This window comes from Aspergillus terreus, genomic scaffold, assembly GCF_000149615.1.
Source record: "Aspergillus terreus NIH2624 scaffold_2 genomic scaffold, whole genome shotgun sequence".
NCBI lineage: Eukaryota > Fungi > Ascomycota > Eurotiomycetes > Eurotiales > Aspergillaceae > Aspergillus > Aspergillus terreus.
This window is the reverse complement of record NT_165925.1, coordinates 1912302-1933295: the sequence shown is the minus strand read 5'-3', so window position 1 is coordinate 1933295 and position 20994 is coordinate 1912302. Positions and strand designations below refer to the sequence as shown.

Sequence of the window (20994 nt, the reverse complement as noted above, 5' to 3'; positions counted from 1 at the left end):
CCGGTCGAGGGTTGCCTAAATGAGTGCGATGGTGTGTAGCTGCGTAGGTGAGCCTGGATAGGCTGTCCGAGGCTCAATGGGAGATTCGCTGGAGCGAGATTGCTGTTGGATTCTCGGAGTAAACGGAGAAAACGTCGGGATGAATTTGATGCCAAGCCGGTGTGTCATGTGATGTTCTCCAGAGAATTACCTCAGCAGCATGTCACGTGGTTTTATACAAATGTTGACATGCCGAATCGGGCAATATCATAATGAACCAGAAACTGCACCCTAGGGCTCTCGTGACAGTTGTGGTGGTCCTGGATGATAATGGGTGTGTCCACTGTCTTCACAGGTGGTGAGGTTAGAAAAGTCCCATGCCACAGGCATCATGTGGGTAACTATATATTGCATGAGCTGACGCTGCCTTATGTTGATACCTCTAAGGATGTTCCTCTCTTTCATACGACTGGCAAACAACTATCTCATTTCCAGCCTTCCGTCCATCTCTCATCGCGCCTGGTTTCCTATCCAGGTAGCCCGAGCCGAAATGCGATATCATCCACCCGCAGCTCATCCCACTGGCAGCCACCAACGCCGAGAAAGGCAAACAAGAACCACAGCTGCGGTCGTCAAGAGGAATACGATCCTTGCTGAAACCTGCACAGCTGAAGCAGATAGAGCATGGTGGAGAAAAGCAGTATATGACTAAGCCCACAGTCACGGGCTCTCGTTCTGGCTTCGCCCCTCGACTCCTCCCGTCTGCACGTCTCCATCCCCAGGCAAAACCATAAGAATCAAATAAGAGCATCGTGGTGTGTCCGTCTACTGTGAGGTTGTACTGCATATGTGATCATGCCATGGTCGATGGATGAACGTCTACCGCACCCAACTGACGGCTTTACGGGCCACTCGTGCTACTGATCGATCTAGACCGAGAGGAAGCCACGACAGTGCAGGCATCACGAGCTGAAGAAACGACATGGCTTGGATTGATTACTATTAAAGAATCAGAGTGCCTCGTCAGTAGGTCAACCCCAGCTGCAACGAGACCTCGCCAGGCAAGATACTATAACAACAGATGACATACATGGTGTGGAGGACACCTGCAGGGGATGCTTTTCTATCATGCAAACAACAGGGAAATAAGGGCATGTAAACATTATCGGCATGGGGACTCAACAAGCAGACAGGGCAAACAAAACAATATCATCGCCACTAAGCGCCGTCCATGAGAAGAAAATCGAGATCCAAACAGACTTCGTCCGTCCTAGGAGGACAGACCGCTGACATCCAAGAAATTGCACAGACTAACGCAGGCATCTTTCAAGCTCTTTTCAGTCTTCCACTGGAGCTCTTCCTGAGATCGGGTGGCCACCGCCACACAAGAGCCAACATCCCCAGCACGGCGAGGAGCAGCCTTCCGGGGGATGTGCTTGGAGGACACGGTCTCCATGGTCTCGACGACTTCGCGGACAGAGTGCCCACGCCCAGTGCCCAGATTGAACGTGCGGAAGTTCTCCACCAGCTTGCCTTCGTTGGCCGTACCAAGAGCCGCAATATGACCGCGGGCGAGGTCAGTGACGTGGATGAAGTCGCGGACGGCAGTGCCGTCTTCCGTGTCCCAGTCGGTGCCAAACATCTGCAGCTCCTGATACTGCCCTGTCATGACCTTGACCACGACAGGGAGGAGGTTCGTGGGCGTCTGCCGAGGATCCTCCCCCAGGAGACCAGACTCGTCACAGCCTATCGGGTTGAAATAACGAAGCGCGACAATGGTCCATTCGGGGTCGGAGGCCGCCAGGTCGGCGAGAATGGCCTCACAGATCCATTTTGTCCGTCCGTAAGGGTTCGTGATGCCCGTACATCCAGGCTTTGCGACAGTCTCTGACCCAGTGTGGTCCCGGATGACCTCCTCCTTGTGGACACAGAGTTCCTCCTTGAGCGGGAGACCGGAAGTCGCCAGCGTACCGTACACAGTCGCCGATGACGAGAAGACAAACGTCTTGATTCCAAACTCTCCCAAGGTATAGGCAAAGTCGATGAGGCCGCTGACGTTGTTGGCGTAATATTTCAACGGATCGCGGATGCTCTCCTCCACGGCCTTGTACGCAGCAAAATGGATGACGCCCGAGATCTTGGACTTGGATGCCCCCCATCGGGAGGAAAGCCGATACTGTTCGAGCAGGATCCGCAGTGCAGCCGTATCCCGGTAATCATGGGCATGCAGATGCAGGGCAGGAACCTTGGTCCCCTGCTGCTCATGGTATTTGGTTGCAAGAGTTTTGATACGGTCGAAGACGTTCTGAAAGGAGTTGCTGAGGTTGTCGATCACAATCACGTTATAGTTGGCCTTCAATAACTCCAACGTTGTGTGACTGCCAATAAAGCCGAGACCGCCAGTGACCAGAATGTACTGGTCCAAAGGGAAAGCCTGCAGCAGTTCCCCCAGATCGCCATCAAACAAGACGGATGATTGCGTCGCCGGCGTATCGACACACACGGGAGATCCAGGCTCCACCGGAGTGCTGGCATCGGACGGGCGAGGGCTCTCCATTATTGGCGAGAAGGCAGGATGGATACAGACGAAGGCAAGCAAGCAGACGCAAAAGTACGAGCACCGACGGCCGAGGACGGAAACGAGTGACGTCTGGTAGAGAACAGCAGACAAACGAGCGCGATTACCTCCAGACTGGAAGCTCAAAGAAAGGAGTACACAAATTTTTATACTCCCTGAACGAAAGACGGACCTGCCACCAGGCCACCGATGTAACGGATGTATCCAGCAGGGTCAGGCGGAAATCTCCGAATTCGTCTTGCCTTATTTACAACAAAAGAAGGCCATATATAGCGAATGGATGCAGGGAATGCAGGGCACAAAAGAAAGACGCCGGAAAATAATAATAAAGAAAAAAAACCAAAGAAGGCGAGAAAAAAAGAAAGTGCCTGTCAGCGCTTCTGCACGGCAAGCGGTCCAGAATATGTCTTAACAGGTGCTTCAGAGTGAGTTCGCCTCCGATGGACGTGGGCATGGACGAACTGGCGCCGCCTCCACCGGGACTACAGCCACTATTTGGTCCACGCAGGGACTTATGCCAGTGAGAAAGGAATTGTCTCGACCGTGAACAGAGTATGATCCGAGACTGACTGCATGCCCCCGCTCTATTTTGGGTCTGTGGCAGCCATTGTCTGGTTCGAACCATCTCTACTAATCATACTACTGATCACTAAGTGTGGATGACTGGCTAGACTACTTATTCTTTAGCCTGCCAGTGTCTGGCAGATTTCCGCGACGCCCATACCAACTACCCACTTCTGTTTCGTCTTTGCGCCTTTGCGCCGAGTGCTCGGAAATTGGCAATGATGGAACGACCGGAAAAACACGTGAGGAACCGGCGATGTCTCCAGAGTCGACGCTCTCGGATCATTCTTGCCGTCGTTGCTTTCATTGCTGTGCTCGCGGTTGTTATCCCCCCTGCTGTTGTGGTCACCCTACACAAGAAGAACAGCATGGGCCCCAAGGCCAAGGTGTTTGTGCCTCTCTATGTGTACCCTGCTCCGGGGGCCTGGACTCCTTTGGAAGAAGTGTAGGTCTCTTTTCATCTCCTCTCTCCCATCCCTCCACCCCCCACCAGCCCAATGGCTATGCCTGGTTCATATCCACGCCATAAGCCACCTGGGAGACGAATGGCCTGACCTCCCCGTAAACTATATGATGCGAGCGAGGTAGCTAAGCGCCACAGGATCTCTGCGCGCCCCGACGTCAACTTCACCGTCGTGATCAATCCTGGTAGCGGCCCCGGACCCGACGCCTTGCCTGATGCGAACTATACTAGGGAGATTCCCAAGCTGGCCTCATACGACAATGTGCGCCTTCTGGGATACGTCGCTACCACCTACGCGAAGCGGAACATCTCGCTAGTGCGCAAGGACATCGAGACCTATGCGGCGTGGCCGAGCCGGAGTTCCAACCCGGACCTGGCGGTTCGGGGAATATTCTTCGATGAAACGCCCCAAGAATACGATCCCAATGTATTGTCATATTTCCAGGAGCTCACATCATTTGTGAAGTCGACCCCTGGGCTTGGTCCCGATCATTTTGTACGTGCGACCCGTTTGTTTACCTGGTAATTCGGGTAATTTACTTTACCACCTTACGCCTTCGTCTGGATCGGTTGTTTGTTGACTCGCTTTCAACCATCATGCTATATTAAACATCAGGCTCCTTTGTGCTATGGTTGAGGCGATACTGACACCGGCAGGTTGTTCACAATCCCGGAGCCATCCCCGACACCCGCTACTTGTCGACGGCTGACTCGACGGTGGTGTTCGAGGCCAGCTACGATACGTTCCAGGAGCGCGATGGCGCTAAAATGTTCGAGGAGATTCCAAACAGCAACCGAAGTCAGCTCTGCGCGGTGATCCACTCGGTTCCGCAGGATGTGGAAGGGTCCAAGCTGCGTGGACTAGTGAAGCAAGTTCGGCGAGTCGCGGACGAGATTTTCATCACGCATTTGGAGACGGACTACTATGCCAGCTTTGGCGGGCAGTGGAAGGAGTTTGTGGATCTGATGGCGAAGTGAAAATTTCCCGATTGACTTCGCACTACTGCTTCAGGACGCTTAGGATGATGATGTATACGAAATGAAGTGGTGTCTTTCGGCGCACTGATGTATCGTCGGCCTTTGTTACTTCTGCTGGACAGCTAGCATGGTAGAAACTACATATCCATTTTGCTTTTGCCTATGGCTAAAGATAGATCCATTGTTCTTCGATGGATACCACCGGGCCCAGGAGTTCGTCCGTCTACGGGTATGAGATGTAATTTTCAAACAGCCTATACACCCCAGCCCTACTCCAATACGAGCTGACCCCGAGCGCTCGGTAAGCATGCATTGACTATTTATTGGTTCTGTGGGATACACGAACAATGGTTTGTCAGGATTGACTGGCCTACAACGCAGGTTGTGTCTGACTCAACGTCCATGCTTAGAAATGCAGACTACCTAGGTAACTACATGAGCTGGCAAAGTGCGACAAAGAAAACATGCCCAGCTACTAGTGAGTCCCGTCTCTCGCGCGATGCAGCGGGGAGCGCGGACGGCACAGTCTAGCGCACGTAGTTGCATCGATGCCCACTTAGCCGAACCGATCACTGGGACACCGGTGGTTTGAGTGGGAGACACCACATCGCCGGTATTTCTAATCGAGCAGTACTTTAGACGGAGTACCAAAAGCAGTATCCCGTGTGCATCTGGCCTAGGGCTGTTCCACAGTCGGCGTGAAACTCGAACAATGAAGGTCCGACATTTGGCCCTAGGGGCTCTGACCTGGCCCGGTCTCATCGATACAACATCTTGGCCGTGTCTTGCATGCTGGCCATCCGAGTTGTCCAAGTCGCGACTGGGATAGGTGAGACATACATCTGGTGCTGTGGTGAGGAGGTTAGACCGTCGGACGACCTGAGTGCTATCCATGTCGTCGATGGATAGGTCGTACAAGGACGTCATCTGGCTGTTGCGCACAGCGGTTTCTCCGATCAGCCACGATCGCTGTGCGCCCTCGGAGTAATTCTGGCGATACTGTGTCCGAGTCCAGGAATGTCTCCTGTATGCTGCATGCTGTAGGAGTATGCAGAGGGCGGGTAGAGTAGGGACTCGTCGCGTGATGATGTCTCGTATAGTATATGATGGTATATTGACAGCGTGGATCTCGCTGTATACAGCGCATCAGCATAGGCTGGATCAACACAGCCTTAGGTCCCAGGCCTTAGACCACTAGTCCTCCATCTTCCTAGTCCCATCGCGAGTCATGCCAGCCGTCCTCAGCCCGTCCAGCCCGTCCAGCCCAGCCCAGTTCAGTCGCCTTACAAACCCGACCTGACGGGATAGACACTACTGCAAATCTCCAATACCAGCTGCAACAATAATACATACAAGGCGACACAGACCGGACCCGCATCGGCCGGCACTATCGCCGGCGAACAAGACAAGACGCCTGCATGCCAAGGAAGACGGGCAAAAATAGAACGAGAAAAATCTGCAGGCGCCCGACTTTGCCTCCGCAAGAAGCAAGCAGAAAAAAAAAAGCAACACAGCAAGATGGAGATTGTCGCTTGCCTCGCATGGGAAGCACCTCCGAAGCGCTGTGGCCCACAGGAACGAACAGGAACACCCGTCCAGGAACCACTTTTGGGTCTTTGGGTTGTTGTTGGCGCCGGTCCCAACCGAACTTTATCGTTCGATCGGATCGGATCCAGTTGTTTTGTACGAGTATAGATACGAGGCGTATGGAGTACTATACGGAGTATTGTGTGATGGGGTTCGGATGGGTTCGGATGTGGAATTGATCTCAGCGTCGTCATTCCCCCGGCCGGGACAGTGCTGAGGCTGGCTGACTGTCGAAAGATCATGTTTGTATAGATCTGGTCTACTCGGTAAACAGAAGCGAGGCTGCTCTATCTCGCCAAGTACTCCGGAGTACAGTACACTTCCGTATGGGGATGACCGTGGCGTATCTGATATCGCAAATACAACCAACCCACCGTACAGCGCACTGATACCCGGTATAAAGTACGAGGTACACAGCCTAGACCAAGGAATCTCCACTGCCCGAAGCCCTAGACGAACCATCTCCACAAGCTAAAAACTAGTCAAACAGCAATTGAAACCGATCCAGTGGAAAGCGAGCGGACGGGAGGCCTCCAGCTTGGCAGGATGAAGAATCTGCCCTCCACTTGGCGCTGTTCGATCGAGGTTCGATCGAGGTTCGATTGAGCAATGCTGATCTGCTTGGTGGGGGTTCTCCGTTCCATGGTGCGAGCTCTTCTCCATTAGAGAAATTGCTCCGTATGATGGGGCTTGGAACCGTGGTATCGGTGACGACCCGCTGTTCACGATGGCCTGAGGAAGAGTTTTCCACGGCCGACACTCGGTGGTCTGGTGGTTTCAGTGGTTTGAGGGTGAGACGCCAAGTAGAGGTCTATATAGAAAACGGCGTAGTGCTAGTTCTCTGGCGTATGCTCCGGATAGTCTGGACTGGACTGGACTGGACTGGACGTGGGCTCCGTCTTCGAATACGCCAGAATGGAATTATGCTCATGAAGTGCAATAGATCAAGTCAATAATACATGCATCCAAAGACAATGCCATATCTCAAACACCCATAGCTTCAACTCCAACGCCATGCTCTAATCCAAACACTAGCACGTCTCAATCCAATTATCCAGATCCATATTCTTGATGACCGTCGAGAAATTGCCGTACCCAAAGTCGCAGGCTTTGTTCTTCTGGCTCGCCGTCACCGACATCTGGTTGTTGGTGTCGTCGCCCTTGGGATACTCGATGTGGAAGACGGGCTTGCCCTGCTGCACGAACGGCGCATAGGTGTCGCACTCGCTGTACTGCGCGCACTGCTCGTTGACGCTCCACTGCATGTTCTTGATGACGGACGGGATGATCTGGCCGGCATTCTTGAGCCCGATGGACATGTTGCGCCCGTGCGCCTCGTTCGCCAGCCAGGTCATGTAGTCGATCGAGTCCTCCGCCGTCAGGTCGAGCCCGCCGCCGTCGTTGTCGTACGCGTCGACGTTGTCCGGGTCGACGCCGTCGCAGCCCTTCTGCACCGCCATGTCCAGCCGCGTCTGCATGATCGACCGCACGTTCGCCGACCGCAGGTTCAGCCACTTCTCGTTCGGCCACCCGTCCATCACGCTGCCCTTGTCCGAGTCCTTGAACTTATCCTTGTCTGGCCGCCAGTTCTCCCAGCTGCCCGCCGAGAAGTAGCAGATCACCTTGCGGCCTTGCTTGTGCAGCGCGTCCAGCGTCGCCTTGTCGTTGTTGAAGAGGTCGATATCGTAGATGTCTGCGTCGACCGACGTGTCGTTGAGCGGGTAGTACAGCACGATCTGCCACTTTGTGCCCACCGCTGGCTGCCACTTGGCCGTCGTCACGTTGCCCCCGCCTCCGGGCGTCTCGCCCTCACCACCGCCCTCTTCTTCACCGCCGCCGCCGCCGCCCAGTCCGATACCCAGGCCGACGCCGAGGCCGACGGCCAGCGCGACGATGACGAGGAGGACGCTGCCGATGACAAGCAGTCGTTTCTTGGTGGACCAGGACTTCCAGCCGCCGGCCGCCCGGCCGTGGGCCTTCAGGGCGCCGTCATCGAACGCGTTTGCCATGCGGGGGAGGAGGAGTAGACTGAGGGAGAATATTTGTAGATGTAGTAGAGGTTGACAGCGATGAGGATGTGCGGAGTATTAAAGGACCCGCTGATGATCAGATAGAGATAGATAGAAAGAATCTCGTGGGCCCAGATTCGGGTGATCAGGGTCTAGAGACCCTTCCCAGCGTTACACAGCCAGCTAGGCATTCACGTTTCTGAATGGTGCAGTGAGGAAGAGGCGCAGAAAAGCACTAGAGCATTCACTCTAGGGGACTACAGAGTAAGCTAGTGAAGGCAGTCTATGACAAAGAGACACTGTCAGAGGACGAAACCGGGCTGCCCGGGGCACTACGGCAACCTACCTACTCCGTGCACGGCGCTTGCTGGTTTTCTTTGTTTCTTCCTATTCACTGTTGTGGCAAGGCACAGATGCTTAGGTTTGTGGCGGAGGCACAGTCTATGCAATCCCATCCTCCACTGAAGCTTGCACCATCCATCCCCATGCCCATCAGCAAGACTATCGCGCAATGGCCTGACGCTGTGAGAATTTTCTCTGGAACCCTGCCAATGGCTATGCGGTTAGTGCCCGGGAAATCTGATCCGTCCACGGACACTAACCGCAGCTCCCGAGATTTCCTCTTAGGGGGTGATGATACCGTACCGTATGTAACTCACTCCCTCCATGTACGGACAGTAAGATACCTGTACACAGCCAGAGTATCTTGCACTCTACACTTCGCACCACTTTCGCTTCAATTTCCACGTCAGAATGTCTCGTATCCACGCTTGGCTTAATATCGGCTGCCGTCAAGACTCGCTCGCCAGAGCCGCGAGTCGCCGGACGGCCGTTCCGGGCCAGGGGACGCTGAACGACGCTGATACTGGCGGACGCTGGTCTGGCCGAGCCTCTAGTGCCAATTTGGCGCCTGGTCTGGCGTGCTTCGCTGTCGCCACTAGTACATAAACTAGGTACCTGGTTGGATCGCAGAGTCGATCCACTTCCACGTTGTCGAGCCATCGCCGTAAGGAATAAAGAACGGTGGAACGGGGGCTTCGGGCTATGTGAGCGCTTCTGTCATCCAATCGTCCGTCGCTTGAGCAGACATGGAAAAGATGCAGTTGAACTGGGGATTGGGACCAGTCAGATCTTGCCAGCGCATGCCCTGGCAGCGGGGAAGCTTGTCCTGCAGAGGGGATCATCATGATGCGTAGAATACGAGAGGCACAAAAAGCAAGTGAGGAAGAAAGCACAGGGGATGAAGTGATAGTGATGTGATCACTATGTGGTCACCATATTATCCCCGGCCATAGGGAAGTCTGGCATACCAGCATTGATTCCAATCCCATCCGTCTAGTCCCAGGAGAGTAAGAGTCTCATTATCCCTACGCAATGCGTGACACTGACAGCTGCAAGCCGCAGTCGGAGTTATTCTAATATCGTCTACTTCTCCCCAAACTTCTCCCCCTGCGCAGCTCGCACCAGTGAGATTTTAGCTCGCTCGGGGAGAATCACCCTATTCATAGAACGTCTTCGGCCGAATTCAAACGTCGCTTTATCCCAGTAGTCCTGGTCGTAGGGGTGGCTGATTTTGCCGGCTAAACCTCCTGCCAAGATCACGACTCGTCGTACATGCCTAGTCTGCCACTAATGCGGCGGGGGTTGCTGTCGCGTTCTAGACTGCTGTTGATTATGGTCAAGGATGAGGCGCGCAATGCGGAGTCATTTGTTACCATGGCGAGACATGCATCTCTAGCGGAGGCTACGAAGCGAGATGTTATTGGACTTGTTTTGAACAATTACATGGATACTGCGTACGTTGAGCCAGGGCCATAGTCCATATTGAAAACGTGCATCTCCATTACAACATTACATACATACATATTAATGTTCTACCTAAGAATGCCGAACCCCACGCTTACAGCGCGATCGGGGTAGAGAGAGTGAAGGTCACCGGCGAGCCCGACAGCTTCGCCCACACAGTCAGCGGGTCGCTACCGAGCTGCTCAGTGGTGAAGCCCAGCGTGCTGGTCGGGGCGACGGGGAAGGTGACGGGGATGGGCTCGCTGCAGGTGTTGCCGTTGGCCGACACGGTCACGCCGGTGATCTGCTTGTTGGCGATGGCGTACGAGAGCGAGTAGTTGCACTGGTCGCGGTTGTAGCGCGAGAGGAAGCCCGCGGACATCTGCGCATGTTAGCATCTGCACGTAAGAACATAGTGGCAAACGAAAAAGGAAAAAAATCACATACATCGGCGTGCGTGACGGTGACCAAGGGCCACTCCACTAGCCGCACAAATTCCTGCACCTGCGTCTCCACCCAGGCCTGGAAGATCGAGTACTGGCCCGAAACCCCGTTGACGGTGATCGGGGTGGTGTCGGCGTTGCGCAGGTTGGCCTGGTGGAACATGTAGGGGTCGTGGTGCAGGCCGAACAGATGGCGCATGGTGTCGGCCTTTTCAGTGTCGAGGAGGGTCTGGAAGTCGCCCGAGCCGGCCGAGGTATCGATCCACTCCTGCACGGTGCACGCGGGCGTGTCGCAGTTGTAGTAGATGCGGGTGGCCCAGCGCGGGTTGACCTGCATGCCGTCGAAGTTGTCGGCGGCCGTGGTGGTGAAGTAGGGCCACATGTCGTTCTGGGTGTTGAGCAGGGCCGGGCGCGTGTTGTCGCCGACGCAGTTTTTGATGCCGTTCTCCCACCAGGCGCGTAGCGCGTCGCCGTTGTGCAAGCCCGTGATGGCTGGCGGGATGATGCCGTTCGCCGTGAAGTACTTGGCCGTGTCGAGGCCCGTCTGCTTCAGCCACGCCTGGTTGAAGCTGATCTCCTTGACCACGTCCGAGTACGTCGCGTTGTTCTGCTCCAGATGCGTGAACGTGTGCGAGATGTGCCCGAACTTGTCGCGGTTCTCGACGGTCGTCCACCACAGCAGCAGGTCGTCCAGCTGCGTGCACGCGGTCGTCCAGTTGTAGCTGGTCGGCGTGGTCGGCCAGAGGTTGGTGCCTGTGCCCAGCGGCTTCACCCACTCCAGCGGCGTGTCGGGGGGAGAGTCGTACTCGATGCCGCCGCCATTGCACGCGGTGTAGCCGGCATCCGTCGACGATGACGCCTCGAGGTTCCCGTTGCCGTTGTGGCCGACCTCGACGAAGTAGCTGCTGCCCGCGTTCATCTTGGCCGTGATGGTCGGGATCCAATTGGCGATCCCGTCCATGTCCTTGGTGGTGATGCGGAAGATCGTGCCATTGGGATAGTAGATGTCGGTCTCCAGGAACATGTCATCGATCTGCGTGTTGAGGTTGACCCGACGGTGTCCAGCGTAGAGTCCGCGGGTAATCCAGGTGATCCAAGCATGCTGCAGGTAGTTGGAGGTCGCGCTCCACGTGGTGTCGAAGCCGATGAAGAAGGCCATCTGCTCGCGGCCGGAGAAGTTGTTGATGACAGCAGCAGTGGTCTCACCAGAGGTGACCGAGTTGGCAGCAAACTTGGCAATCTCCTTGGTCGTGGTAGTGTTGCTGATAGTAGCGGGATAATGCCAGAGGCCCTGCGTGCTGACTCCAGCACCGGTGCGCAATCCAGACGTGGCAAAGTCACTGGTGTCCGAGAACGAGATGAGCTGCTCGACGCCGGTGTCGCAGCATCCGCCGCCAACAGCCGTGGCGCCGAAGTTGGGACCCGGGTAGACATCGTACTGCACCATGCGCACTCCGTAGGCCAGCTGGTACGCGTACAGCTGGTTCCACTGGTCCGTGGTCAGGGCGCTCTGGTAGCCGGTCGTGTTGCCATAGTCATAGCTGACTTCGCCCGCCACAACGATACCTCCGAAGTTTCCTCCGGAGGAGCTGTTCAGGGCCGGCAGCTGGACACCCGACTGGGGTACCAGCAGGGTTGTGAACGGAATGCCGTAGCCATTGAGGCCCGACGAGGCCACCTTGGCCGAGGCCGAGTCCCTGGCAATGACCAGGATGTTGGCCAGGACCGAGCCCTGCGCAATGGCGGTCGCCGTGGGCGAGACCACCACGCTCGACGAGGTCAGAGACATGGTAGAAGAGGTAACGAGCGTAGTAGAAGACGAAGTGAGCGACGGAGTAGCAGTGGGAGTCCCAGCGGCCGAGGTCGTCGACGTGACTCGCGAAGGAGGTGTCGATGTAATGACAGTCGGAGCTGACGGCCAAGTTCCTGGGGGCGTGCTACAGGTTAAAAGGCCGAAGTAGCAAGCAGCCTGGAGGATCCACGACGCAACCATTGCAAAGCGGCCCAGGGGGAAATCCCTTCACCTGGTTTAAAAACAGGCACAGAAACGAAAGCGAGCGAATGATAGCGAACGACGAGGTGGACCTAGCAACTGGATCTCACCATGAACGCAGCAAAGCAAGCAGAGAGAGGCTTTTGGATGGACCAGAGATCGACACGCCTGTCAACTGCGTGATGTGCCCACCGTCACCATCGCTAGGGCTCCCGTGTATTTATGCTCGGCCGGCCAAAGAAGAAACGTCCGGCCTATCGCTAAACCGAACAAAAGGAAACCTGCAGGCCGATTCCCTCTGTCCCAAGCCCCGTGGGTTCCACCATGATTCAGTTGCAACGACCATAGCCGACGGAGATATGATTGGTATGGTCCGAGTCCAGGCTAAGATTAAAGGATCGGTGATCGAGCCTGATCCACAGACACTTTGGACGACACTAGACGAAGTTTACTCCAGAGTAGAGTAGAAGTAGTGGGATGACAGGCAAAGTAGGCTAGGAGGAATTTGAGCCCGCCACCAAGTTGATCTATACGAAAGAACGCCTCCGACTACGCGCTGTCGAAAGGAGGAATTATAAACGAAAAGGACCTGCCATGCCGCCCCAACTGCTCCATTCTGCGTGCTATAAATGAGAGGCGCAAACATGGCGTGGTGGGACAGAAGCGAGGACCGGCGAGCCCGCCGGCCGGTTCTCGTGTCTAGTCGGAGATGGTCTCTTCCTAGAGCCTCAGCGCGACTTGGCAATGCTAATAATAATCCTCCAAAGACCCGGTTATTATGATTAGTATGATTAGCATGATGTACGGCGTGGCGGGCACAGGCAATGAAAGAAGCAAGACAGACAAACAGCCAGCCTTAGTTAGGGCAAGGAGACGGGATGTTCGGGCAGGTATTACCTTACGCAGACGAAACAGGAAATTTGCAAACAGACCGAAATACGGTGTATTACCAGCTAGCTGCTCCTGCTCCCCACTCGCCAAAATCATGGATGGATGGATGGATCGTTTGCTTCCTCATCATCCTGGTCTCCCCCCTGGTCACCGCCAGTCCCATTCAGTCCATTTGTCCATTCAGTCCTGCTCGCGCTGACTCCATCAAGACCAATGGGACGGTCTTCGGCTCTCCCCCGTTCGGGGTTTTTGGAGCAGATCGTGCAGGATAATGGATGTATGTGTTCCCAGGCTGAGCCACTTGACAAAGCAGACCTGCTGTGTACATCCAAGCAAAGGGTCCCGGTGACAAACCAAGTGGAACCGTCCCATTCATGTGAATCGAGTGACCATGGACATGTCGATATCTGAGAAGGAGAAGAAGTCCGATGGCTGCCACGCTATCGGGGACCTGTCGCCACACTCATGGCATCAGTCCGAAACCGCCTGGCGTCAATCATTTATTACGTTCTGACAGGGCAACAGGCTTTTAGCGCTAGCCAGGCTCTTGGGTGTTTTAGATGCTCGCTATTTTTGTCCGTCTTTTTTTAACCTGCTTGACGCTTAGGCTAAGTCCAGCGCCACAAATCCGTCCTTCGCACTCCTTCGCTCCAGACCAGGTGGTTCCATACAAGACAAGCAGAAACACTGAAGGCTAATATAGCACCGGCATTCGATCTCGTATCAGTAGATTGCGTGTTGTGTGCCCCTCGGCCTCTCGGTTAGTGAGCAGGAAGTCCTCCGTCTAGCAACGGGAAACTCCGTAGATCCTTGAGGACTTGCATTCGCATTTGCCTTCTCGTTCAATTGAGCCTCTTGTACGATCTTTTTATCTGTTTCCTTTGTTCCTTTTGTTCCTTTCTATCTTCCTTCGTTGCATATCGTGGTCCTCCCCCCGTTCGTTACTTAGTTGACCCATTCAAGGACACGACTCTTTGTCCCTGTTCACGCAAACAGCACAGCAACACCATGCGCAAATAGGACGAGACTCTTTCGAGGATTTGCGCCTGAGGGTATTCAGCTTTGCGTGATCCCCCGAGGACCATCGCCGTCTCTCGTTTAACTCGATACACCTTAATATCTAATCGCAATGACGAAAATACTCCAACCCTCGCCCTTGGGGTGGGACAGACTGAAGGAACACTGGTGGCAGTTTGTAAGAAATATCGTGTTGATCGAGCATACATCTACCTGCCGTCATCTAACGTCCGGCAGGTCTTTATTGGTATTTTAATCGGCAGCGTGGCTATTGGATGCATATATCTCCTCTATGCTGGGGTAAAACGGCTGCGCCAGTACCGAAAGGTAGGTCATATTCTCCGAACGGAGCATATCGATGTGATATCTGACATGCGCAATGCAATCAACAGACCAAGTCCCGTTTGGAGACGCTGTCGCCCAAAGTTTCTCAACGGCTTGATCGCTTCTCCACTCGAGAGCTCGTCTTGACCAACTCGAACGTGCCAGAAAAGAAGCCATCTTCTTTTGGTGTCTATCTTGGAGATTTTGGCGCATACCCGGACGAGTCTCAGATTCGCCTTCTCACGCAATGGGACCTTCTCATCGTGGACCCCTTCCGGCCTGGAACCCTTCAAGCACTCACTCATGCGCGAGGAAAGCAAGTGTTGGGGAGAGTCGACCTCGATCGCCTCATCGCCTCCGACGAGTCGACTCTGCTCGCCATCGAGAAGCTGGAAAATATGCTCGCCGAGTCGTTCGATGAAACCATGCTCACCGGCATTCTCTTGGTGAACTGGGAGGACAAGTTTACGTCGCCCATTCGCGCCAAATTGTTCCAGGCGATTCGTCAGGTAGGACTGGTACTGTACTTGGAAACAGCTCCTCCGGATTTCTTGCAAGACCACAAGGCGCTGCAGGTGGACGCCGTCTCTGGAGTGGTCATCAGGAATGCCAGCATCCTCCCTGAAGGCCAGAAGCGGGACTATTTCCAGATGCAACAAATGCAGCCCACCATCAAGGCCTTTGTGTCCGAGTCGTGCATGCGGGATTTCGTGGTGTTGGCTTGGGAAACCATCGAGGATGACGCTGAACTGTCGAACGCTGTTGTCCAAAGATCTTTGCAATGGTGCAACTTTTACAGCGCAATTCCATGGATCGGCCGCAGATCTGCCCTGGAGGATGCTGCGCTCAACACCAAAGTTATCGAGCCTCTGTCATCGTTCGGCTGGCTGAAGGATGCCGACATTATGAAGGCGCATGATCGCTGGCGATCCAACATGCACATCGAGGATGAAGACCTCGACCGTGAGGCCTGGGACACACTCATGCCATTCTTTCCCGCTCTGCAAGATGTCCTCGAATCTTCCGAGCACTACCAGGAAGTCGGAGACAAGCTCTCGGTTGCGATCCGTGACCCTCCCGAGTGGGTTGCGCAGGTGAAATCGCAGGGTAGTCCGTTGTCCATTTCCATGGCCGGTGTTGAATACAATTCGTTCGGATGTTTTCCCCTGGGCTCAGAGGCGACACCAGTTGCGTTTGCCGAGATCCTCCAGTCCCAACAACGACTGAAGACGCTTGGGCTTTTGCATCCTGTTCCGTCAACGAAGGTCCAAAGCATCGGTCTGCTGCTCAAGAAGTTCCACGAAACGTTCGTTCTCTCGCATTGGACGGGCTCGGACCAGCTGGCCGCCTGCGTGAAGGAGCTTTCCAATCTCGCTTTCAACGATGGCCTCCGAGTCTACCTTGGCTTGGACTCCGGCTTGCGCAAGAGTGCCGATGCCCGCTTCTGGGCTGTCTACCAGTTGGACGCGGACGGACTCGAAGTCTACGCTTCCAAGAACGCACAGGGCCTCGCAGGCACTGTACTGCACACATTCTTGTCTGCAAAGGGTCACCCGCGACATGTTTGCTTCGAAGCAGAGATAGCCTTGGCTGAATGGTCCAAGGACACGGCGGAGGGAACGAATCTCCCAAGACGACTCGTTCAGGACATCGATCTGTTGAGCCCGGAGGAGCGATTGCTCCTGCTGCAGCATCTGACCTTGACAGACGCAAAGAGCGACATCTCGGAGACCATCTGCCAATACATTCGGAGACAGCTGATTGACGCTCCGTCACTGGCGCAGCTCAAGGAACTGAACACAACTTCTTACCTCGACGGATCCGTCTCGGATGAGGAATTGGTGACCTCTCGTGTGAAATGGTACCGTGAACAGGGTCGTGAACACCCTTCGGTATCAACGTGCCTGGCCTTATTTCGAGAGACGGACCGCATGTTCACTCAAATTCTCCGAGAGCGCCGGGAAGGTGACCTGGCCCTCATATCCAACGCCATCTGCCAGTTGCTGGGGAACCAGAACATAGATGCCTACGTCGATATCATGGCCTTGTCGCTCTTCTGTTCTGCCAGAAAAGGTGCCCTCGATGAGATCTATGCCGAAGTGACCGACCGAAACCCGCTGTTCAACTACCAGTCCGACCAGGCGGCTGCTTTTGCCGAGTCCTTCGCCCTTGGATCGCGTTGCGAGGCCTACTTTGATGTCAACCCCAGCGCCTTTGGAAAGCTGTTATCTGATCGGTTCCGAAAGGAATACAACGACGAGAGGCTTCCGGACTGGGTCAACGGTGCTCCGCAGATGGCCACGGCATACGGTGGTGCGCAGATCGATGTCAACCCGGACGACAAGGTCAAAGCGATGCGTGGGTACCAGCGATTTACTTTCCTCAGTGTCTTTGCGCTGCCGGCCTTGATCGATATCATCCTTCTGACCATCATCGGCCGTGGTTTGTATCTGTCGGCCTTCATGACGGACGACGAGCAGACGAGCGCTACGACAGCGTTGATGATCTCGCTGATATTATCTGGTGCAATTGGTACATGGATTGCCTGTGTAGGACCTTACTATCTCATCTCGATGGCCTTTGCGGCAGCCAATATGTTTGTCCTAATCAGACTCATCGCTGGCTTCGCGTTCACGATTGCTGGCGGCTTGATCGGATTCATCGCCATCTCCAGCGTCAAGGGACCGCGTGCAGGCATCATCTTCTATCTTTACCTCGTCGGCATGACCATCTACTTCACTTCATTTGCCTGCCTCGCCAGCTTTAGCTACCCTGGATCGACCTTCTTGTCCGGTCGGAAAGTTATTTTTGCATGCATTCCGATCCTGTTCCTGTCTCCCATCATTACGACTTTCTCGGGCAACGACTCTGCCGTCTATGTCGCCGTGCTCTACTTCTTCATTGGATGCTTGCTTCTCGGGCTGCGCTCCATCGCTTCCAAATGGGTCACCTGGTACCAGAATATCAGGAGGACCGACGATACAGAAATCCGGAAGTGGTATATCGCCAGCCATGGAAACAACGATGAGAAGGTCTTTGGCGGATTGAGCGACCCGGCCGTCCTGAAGCTATCCCGGGAGGCGCTACTCAAGGATGTTCTGGCTGAAACGAACCGACGAATGTTCTCCAAGCCGACGCAGGACACTCTGGTCCTTGAGCTTGCTCGGGACTGGGAGTCAACCAATTTCCTACTCGACTGGTATTGCAGATACGCCGACGTTTCCAAGCCGATCCCCTTCAGCTCCTCCTGGAACATTCAGACAAAGGTTGCTCTAGACGTCCTACGCAATTCGCAAAAGGGCATTCGTCTGCACAACGCTTTCATCCACTGGCGCCAGTCCAGCAGAGAAATTGGCTGCGGAGTTCTGTACTTCATTCTTGCACTGCTGGACAAATGGGTCGAATTGCTCTGTGGCGAACCTGTCCAAGGTTTCTTGGGTAGCGCAATCAGGCGTGCTAATATCAATACCGAGGACTACCGAATGTCTGTTGGTTTCGGACTGGCTTACTACCTCATCGGGGCCGTCCTCATCGACACCAAGGCGCAGGAACTTCATGATCTCATTGGGAAGCGTACCGCTGTCGCTGTTGGTTCTGCCAAAGACATACGTCCTTCCCAGAAGGCTGATGTGCGGTTCAAGAGAAAGGTGTATTGGAAGACCCTGTTCAAGTTTCTGATGTGGCATGTCTGGAGTCTTGCTTTTGCGACAGCTCTTGCCTGGACCTTCCAACCGAAATTGGTGGCCATGAAGATGTTCTTCGCGTATGTACTGGCATACACCGGGCTCCTTTGGTACCAGTATACGAAGATCTTCTCGGGCCCTCACGCCTTGAAGCCTCTCCTCATCGGTGCTCTTGTCGGATTACCGGTGGGAATCGCCTTGAAGCGCTGCGTTAAGGACTTCCCCTACGCGCAAGTTATCGGACTGGCATCGGCCACCTGGACGGTTGCGATTTTGTCACTCTTCACCGCGAAGATGGGCATGCCCAAAAAGGTCGATTCGCCGGTCGAACTTGGCAAGACGTTCCACGCGTACACTGCTCCGTGGGCCGACCCTGAATGGTCCCAGCAGGAACTCCAGACCTTCTTCGAAGGGATCTCGTTGATTCCATATGACGCCCGATTGAAGCTGACGCCTGGATCTCACCCCGGTGCAGAGGTCAAGAACATCCTCCTGTCGCGCAAGAAGGAGCCGAGAATCGAAGAAGCGTTCTTGAAGTCGCAGGAGATCGTCGACACCGCCCTGGCCTCCTGGGAAAAGGGCGATATTGCTCTTGAGCTTGTGCCCCTAGGCTCTCTTGGGCCGAGCATTCACGCCTTGAGCTGCAGCACGTCGGACCAGCTGAAGATTGCTGTGTGTGTGGGACGAGGCCTGGATGAGCGTATTGATGTCAGTGCCAACTGCCAGGTGATTGCGGAGACTCTCCTGCACGCAGTGTCAGAGTCTTTGCTTCGCATGCCCCACGAGTATGCGGTCCTTGCGGAATCCCTTGTCACCGCAGGCGTGACCGAGACCACCGCTCGGCAGCTTCGCGAAGAGCTCAACACCCCCCGTCGTTGTACGTTGGGCCAAGAAGGAGCTGCTGAGACAGCTGTGTCTGGGTTTCGAGTGTGACATTCACTGGGAGAAGCTGCCGCAGAGCATCCGAATCTCACTTCTAGATCGCTGCCTCGGTCAGCCCTGTCGGGTGTCGGACAGTGACTGGAAGTGGCTGCGGAACAGCCTTTGTCAGTTCGACACGACGGACCTCCGAGTGCATGTCGCCCGAAGCAACCTGGGAGCCGCCACCGCTGTCAGTGTTCTGGACTATGCGCATTTCGGAACCGGAGAGGCCGCCGTGGTCAAGGATGCCGAAACCCCGACGTACATTCCATATATCCGCAAGTTGCCCCCTATCGTCCTCTCGCTCTTCCAGCACCCGGTCAGCTATATCTACTATACCCTTGCGTCGGTCGTCAAATTCATCATTGTGGCTCTGGTCGCTGATCCAGAGTTCCAACGTGAGTTTAACCATGTCATGAGCCATCGCCATCCTGTGGTGCGAGTTCCTGTAGTGTTCATCTTGAACATGGTCTGGTCTTACGCCAAACTGGTCCAAGACATTGGGCTGTCGTTCTTCCTGTTCCATGGTCGGTCGAACGTGAAGCGGCTGTGGAATGAGACCAAGGGGATGACGATCAGCATCAAGAAGAGCAGGTTCATGGTTCAAGGCCTCGACGGGACGTTTACTGCGTTCAGACACAATGAACCTGACGGTGGGTTCAAAGTGTATTACTACGCTGGAGAGCACAAGTCCGAGCCTGAAGGCACCAAGAACCTCAAATACTCGAGCACCTATTCCAAGGATGCACTTCTCCTGATCCGCCAGGAGTTCAAGGACGGCAAGCTGCTCAACGAGTACCATTACGACTATCGCACTCCCACCAAGAAGAACTTCAAGCTGTCCAAGTCGTACGAAACAAAGGTGCCCATGGGACGGCGGTGCGTTCGAGGTCAGAACCACCTGCAAAGCGTCCAGTACAATCGCAAGGGTCTTATCGAGGCTGGTTCCTACATGAAGGATGGCAACCTCATCCGCTTCAAGTATCACTATCGCAAGAACCCGTCCTTTGGAGATGAGCTGTTACGCGCCGAGTTTGCGCTGTCGCATATCACCTGTACTGTCTCCTGGTGCGCGCCGCCTCTCCGCCATCCTCAGAAGGTGGAGCGCTGGATTCCTCATTCAAAGGTCATGGAGGCGACGTTCGTCCAAGGAGCTGATGTCTACGAGTCCCGTTGGCTTTACGATCATAAGTTCCATCCCACCATCTTCACCACGCTCAATGGGCAGAAGGTGCAGACCCCACCTATGATCGAGCACGACTACCTGGCAGTTCTTGCGAAACCGAGATATACAAGCTTCGTTCATGACAATCCCCTCTTCTATTGCGACAGCCTCAACTCCAACCCGCTCACTCGGTTCTTCGGCCTCGCCACGAAGCGGTTCCCCGTGTCTACGTCCCGTGCTCGTTCGCTGATCTGGAAGGCGTGGAAGGAACGTGCGGACTTTGATGGTATCATTGTGCGATGGATGGATGATCGTCTCCTCCGACGAGAGAAGACCCTCGCCCCGTACTGGCGCAGCCGTGACCGTGGCGATCTAACGTCTGCGAAGAAGTATCTGGATCTCCGCGCAGATACCGTCACCGCGAGTGTCGATCTTGACGACGATATCTCCAGTTGGACCCCTCTCGCGGTGAAGATTAGTGATCTCTTCAACTTTGGCCCGGGAGGTGACGCCGTGGTCAATACTCGCTCCAAGGACTTCGGCTCCGATACCGAAAAGTCGCTCCATGTCATGGCGGCTATTGGGGTATTTTTGTTATTATTTATTTTTTTTTT

At 54.8% G+C, this 20994-nt stretch overlaps 5 protein-coding genes across 5 annotated transcripts in view; 2 read left to right on the top strand and 3 right to left on the bottom strand.

Annotated features, from left to right (window-relative positions):
• Positions 1–1249: 1249 nt before the first annotated feature.
• Positions 1250–2536, bottom strand: ATEG_01678 (NAD-dependent epimerase/dehydratase family protein; the record flags this gene model as incomplete). The annotated part of the gene is made up of 1 exon (XM_001209043.1): positions 1250–2536. One exon carries the CDS (start codon positions 2534–2536, stop codon positions 1250–1252), a length of 1287 nt encoding a protein of 428 aa, XP_001209043.1.
• Positions 2537–3342: 806 nt separating this feature from the next.
• ATEG_01677 (spherulation-specific family 4 protein) lies at positions 3343–4562 on the top strand (the record flags this gene model as incomplete). The annotated part of the gene is made up of 3 exons (XM_001209042.1): positions 3343–3566; positions 3723–4080; positions 4242–4562. The coding sequence occupies 3 exons, from the start codon at positions 3343–3345 to the stop codon at positions 4560–4562; spliced, it is 903 nt and encodes a 300-aa protein (XP_001209042.1).
• Positions 4563–7180: 2618 nt separating this feature from the next.
• On the bottom strand, positions 7181–8158 carry ATEG_01676 (endo alpha-1,4 polygalactosaminidase; the record flags this gene model as incomplete). The annotated part of the gene is made up of 1 exon (XM_001209041.1): positions 7181–8158. One exon carries the CDS (start codon positions 8156–8158, stop codon positions 7181–7183), a length of 978 nt encoding a protein of 325 aa, XP_001209041.1.
• A 1598-nt stretch (positions 8159–9756) lies between these two features.
• agd3 (putative extracellular serine-rich protein) lies at positions 9757–12379 on the bottom strand (the record flags this gene model as incomplete). Its single annotated transcript, XM_001209040.1, has 4 exons — positions 9757–9902; positions 9959–9996; positions 10063–10325; positions 10391–12379. 4 exons carry the CDS (start codon positions 12377–12379, stop codon positions 9757–9759), a joined length of 2436 nt encoding a protein of 811 aa, XP_001209040.1.
• A 2020-nt stretch (positions 12380–14399) lies between these two features.
• The window catches only part of gtb3 (glycosyltransferase family 4 protein), a gene marked incomplete at both ends in the record, with an annotated part of 8902 nt that continues 2307 nt past the window's right edge, over positions 14400–20994 (top strand). The window contains 4 exons of the mRNA XM_001209039.1: positions 14400–14465; positions 14525–14614; positions 14680–19171; positions 19275–20965. Coding sequence (XP_001209039.1) covers positions 14400–14465; positions 14525–14614; positions 14680–19171; positions 19275–20965 — 6339 coding nt within the window. The remainder of the gene's footprint in view (positions 14466–14524; positions 14615–14679; positions 19172–19274; positions 20966–20994) is intronic.